This window comes from Gavialis gangeticus, unplaced genomic scaffold (genome assembly GCF_001723915.1).
Source record: "Gavialis gangeticus isolate Ggan-Ray unplaced genomic scaffold, GavGan_comp1, whole genome shotgun sequence".
Classification (NCBI taxonomy): Eukaryota; Metazoa; Chordata; order Crocodylia; family Gavialidae; genus Gavialis; species Gavialis gangeticus.
In genome coordinates, this window is record NW_017729024.1 from 132,896,402 (window position 1) to 132,900,629 (window position 4,228).

The following is a 4,228-nucleotide window of genomic DNA, read 5'->3' on the forward strand; positions in this document are numbered from 1 at the left end:
CAGTTGTGGGATGAATCCCACCAAGTTTCTGTAAGCCCTATTCCTCTGGATAAACTGTTAATTGGCCAAACAGAATGAAATGCCCAACAGACAAGTCAGGGTTTAAACATCAAATTGGTGCAGAGCAGAGAAGCATTTGTGCTTTTCTTTTAGAACTGTAGTTCTCAAACATTTCAGATTCAGGAAACTTATCCATACTTTTTTTTTTTTCTAATTCAGTAGCACCCACATTGAGAACCACTAAAGCATGCAGGAACACCTGCTCTTGCTGCACACTTCTCTAGTCCAGTGCTGCCCCCTGCCCCACACACACTGGAAACAGAGGTGTGCAGGACAGCTCCACCTACCCCACATACCTCTACTTCCAGGCAGTGTCATGGAGTGTTAGACCAGGTAGGGCTGTGACAGGACCAGGGGTTCCTACCTGCTTTATCAGGCAGGAACAGTCTCTCATGCTACAGTCCCTCCCAATCTAGCTGCACTCAAGGCTTGCAGGTTAGTTCCATCTGGCTGCTGTCATACCAGCAACACACCACAGCACACCTTGGGTTCTCCTGGCACTCCAGTTGAAAACCCTTGTCTGCAGGGTTCAAATTACACTTTGACTTGGGGGCGGGCCTGCAAAAAAAATTAAACCAGTTCATTTGAAGGAACAATTTGATTGGAACACCGCCCTCCCTACCCCATTATGATTTTCAAATCTTACAGGGGGGCTCTCGTCTCCAAGCTCCCCCATAATTCATACCCTGCCTGTCTGAGAGACAGAAACTCAGCTCATCTCTTGGGGTCTTCTATGGTAGCTGCGCCTTGGTTTTAAAGATGAAGTAATGATTTCTTAATTTAGGGTTTGCTGATCTGCATAAGGTGCTGTTTTATCAAAAGGTCTTCACCATCTGAAGAGCAGGAATCTGTTAGAACCAGCAGCCTCTTATCTCCTGCAGCAGAAACTAACCAACTAAGACTGAACTTCAATAGCCCATATAATAACCCCTCCCTCTGACCAGCCCAACTACAATTCTCTTTTCTTTCAAATGCATGAGAAGACACTGAAGTTTTGCAGTATGCTGTGGAAATCAATAACTTGAGACAACTTTGGACCAGTGGGTGAAAGTGAATTCCAAAGTGAAGGGCCTTAAAGGAAATGCCCTGCCATCTGCCCCCTTTCTTTTAAGCTGACGGGATCCAGTGCTGCTGCTAGCCTCAATAGTCATACGACAAAGGAGAGAACCAGTTTCTTAAGCAGAGAATTTCCAGGGTGTAAAGGATGGGGTTTTTTGTCTGTAAATTTCCTTTGGAAGCTATCATTTAGCAAATGACAGAAAACATGGTGCACTAAAGCTATGATATGGTGAAAAATAGGTTACTATAGTCTATATCAGGGCTCAGCAAGCAAATCCATTATGCCCCTAGCTGCAAAACCTGGTCGATCCCTGGTCTATATGTTTTCAAGATGAACAGACTGAAAATGGACAGAGCAGAGTGCAGTAACCTGCATCAGGTGACAAAGGAAAAGAAAAAGGTGAAAAGTTTATACTTACAATCAAAAGAAAGTTGCAACTTATATATGATGTGGCAACAAGAAATCAATTAAAGTTTCTTTTAAATTAGTACTAGTGTTTATGATACAAAAATGGAAGAAGAGGATAAAGATAAAAATCTTCAAGACTCCGCCTGGATCATGGACAAAATAAGCTAACCTCAGTTTTATGAATAATATCTGGTCAGTTTTCTTAAGAGTAAAATATTGGAATGTCAAGCAACTACAAGAATCAATGCTCAGAAATAACTGAACTAGATTATTATTATTAGCTAAATAAAAGGGAAAGTGTCAATGTCTTTATGTAAACATTAAAGCACAGATAAAAGTATTACAATTTGCATTTACAAATACAAGACTTACTTTTAGGTTTGGGGGTACTTTGTCTGTCTGGAAACTTAATTAAAGGTGTATGTGGCTTTACCACCTAGAACAAGACACAGAAGTAGCAGATAGCAGGGAAATTAATATAAATCCAAATAAATACATTTTACATGCATAAATTTTCACCCCAATGCACAAACAATTATTGCTGCAGTTGCTTGGTATACTTTCACTGGCAAAAATCAGCTATTTTTTAAAAATAAGCTGTTTATTTTTTTCTCCAAACTTCTGCTTCTAGACTCCAAAGCTGAGGTAATCAGTTCTCAAAAAACAATCATTGCTGCAATTAATGCTGCCCCCCCACAAATTTCCAAGCACCGCAGGCCAGATGACACAGTTCTCCATGCAGGGAACCAGGGCTGGGGCAGAGGGACCTGATCCAACAAGTGTGGAGGTGTAGTTGGGGCAGAGGCAGAAGCCACAAAAGTGGGCCCAGTCTGGCTCAGGGCCAGGGCCAAGCCTGTGATATGGCACGTGGGACCAGGGCCTGATCCATCACATACCAAACTGGGCCTGTGAAACTATCCTGCACCACTCAGCTGGCCTGCAGGGCCTTTCATTGTGCACCACTAGCCTAAACTATGGTGGGTTTGTCTGGCAAACAGAAAATTGAGAGAGCAAGTTCGATGCGTTATTCTGAAGGCAGGGTACAGATCGACCTCTACAGACTAACTAAATGCAACTGCCACCCCTAGGTTGCCAGGTGCTAAGCAGAGAGGGATGCTTACCACTTCAAGCCCTGGAAAACCAGACCCAGAGAGCTGGGTTGAACTACAGTCCCAGACGGCTTTGAGGGCTACCAGAAGGGGAACGGGGGAAAAGAGGAGTTGTAAGGCCAGAGCCATTTTGCCTGGAGCCACGGGGAGGGAGCAGAGGAGAGACCTTGCTCCCTGATATGCTCCAGGAACCATTGAAGGAGGCCCTGGGAGATGGTGGAGGAGCCTGGTTTGAGTGCAGTTAGGGAAGGATCAGCCTTCCCACTGACAAAAATCCAAGCACTACCACAGAGCCAGGCCCAGGGCAGTCCCCTGAATGGCATCAGCACGACTGAGGGGCAGCGAGCATCCGTGTGCCACATGGGACAGCTGGGGCTGGGCAAGCGTCCCACCCTGAGGGGTCCTTGCCAGACTGCCAGAGTTGCCCTTTTAAGCTGGACTCCTGCAAGGTGTCGTTTGGGGAGGTGGTTTTCTGGATGCCACAGGGCGTAAAGAAATCAAACTCCTATGCACCCTCCTGTTAGACAGAGACATCCTGGGGAAACGCAGCCCCAACAGCCCGGCGAGGGCCGCACTTGGGCCGGGGAAAGCGAGCTGATCGGGCCCCAACTTGGCTTCAGGAGACGCTGCCAAGGCGGCGCCGGAACCACCCGAACCGCTGCTCCCGTCCGCGCCCGGCGGCCGCCTCCCCCAAAGGACTAAGCGGCCGTCCTGCGCGGCCGGCGGAGCCAAGGCCCGTCAGACGCGCGCGCAACCCCCTGCTGCACTCGGAGCCGGGCGGGAGCTCCGGGCGGCGCCGATGCGCCTCACCTGCCGCAAGGCTCGGCCCTCGGTCACGGTCACGGTCACGGTCTCCCCGGCCCGCCAGAAGCGCTGCTGGGCTAAGAGCGCCCGCCCCGCCCCGCTCCCACTGCACTGCACTGCACCGCCCCGCTCCGCCCTGCACATCCCGTCCCGGCCCGCGCCCGCTACCTGGACGACCCGGCTAGCGGCCGCCATCTTGCTGCCCATAATGACCCCCGCACCGCGACCTCCACGGGCCAGCTAACAGACCTGAGGTGGGGTGGGGCTACAGCTGGCTCCGCCCCCCGAAGGGCGGGGCCAGGCTATTAAGCCCAGGGGCCCGGCTGTGCTTGAGAAGTCTCGGCCGGGCGGGGCCAGAGCTGAGGCCGCCCCCAAAGGCGTGGAGCCGAGCCATGACGCAAGCAGGGCGGGGCCTGAGAGGAAAGGAGGGTGGGGCTACAGGCTGAGTACCCCCCCAAAGAGGCGGGGCTAGAGCCGGAGCCGGGATATTGGGGGCGGGGCCCGCGCCTGGAGTGACGGGAGCGGAGGCGGGGCGTGGGGGGGGGGTCACGTACTATTCACGTGACCCCGTGGGGCGGGGGCACTTGGCGGGGGTGTACCCGCACCTCTTCCTCCCTCCCCCCGAGGAGTTTGGGGAGCTGCGGACCTGGTCGGAGACCCCGCACTGCCGCATGGGGGCCGTGCTCGTTGATCCTGCCCAGCCCCGGCCCGTCCGCCCCGCACGCGGTGCCAGGGCCGCCGGCCGGAGCGGATGCGGTCTGCGTGGGGCCTGGCTGGGCCCTGCGGG

At 52.4% G+C, this 4,228-nt stretch overlaps 1 protein-coding gene across 2 annotated transcripts in view; it reads right to left on the reverse strand.

Annotated features, from left to right (window-relative positions):
- The window catches only part of MRPS36 (mitochondrial ribosomal protein S36), a 9,735-nt gene extending 5,971 nt beyond the window's left edge, over nucleotides 1-3,764 (reverse strand). The window contains exons 1-2 of one of the 2 annotated variants that reach the window (XM_019517749.1): nucleotides 3,610-3,764; nucleotides 1,907-1,964 (exon numbers count right to left, since the gene is read on the reverse strand). In XM_019517749.1, the coding sequence (XP_019373294.1) occupies nucleotides 1,907-1,964; nucleotides 3,610-3,648 (97 nt within the window). In that variant the 5' untranslated portion in view covers nucleotides 3,649-3,764. Of the gene's footprint in view, nucleotides 1-1,900; nucleotides 1,965-3,609 lie in introns of both variants that reach the window. The other variant, XM_019517750.1, reaches the window with a different exon arrangement.
- Between the last annotated feature and the right edge of the window lie 464 nt (nucleotides 3,765-4,228).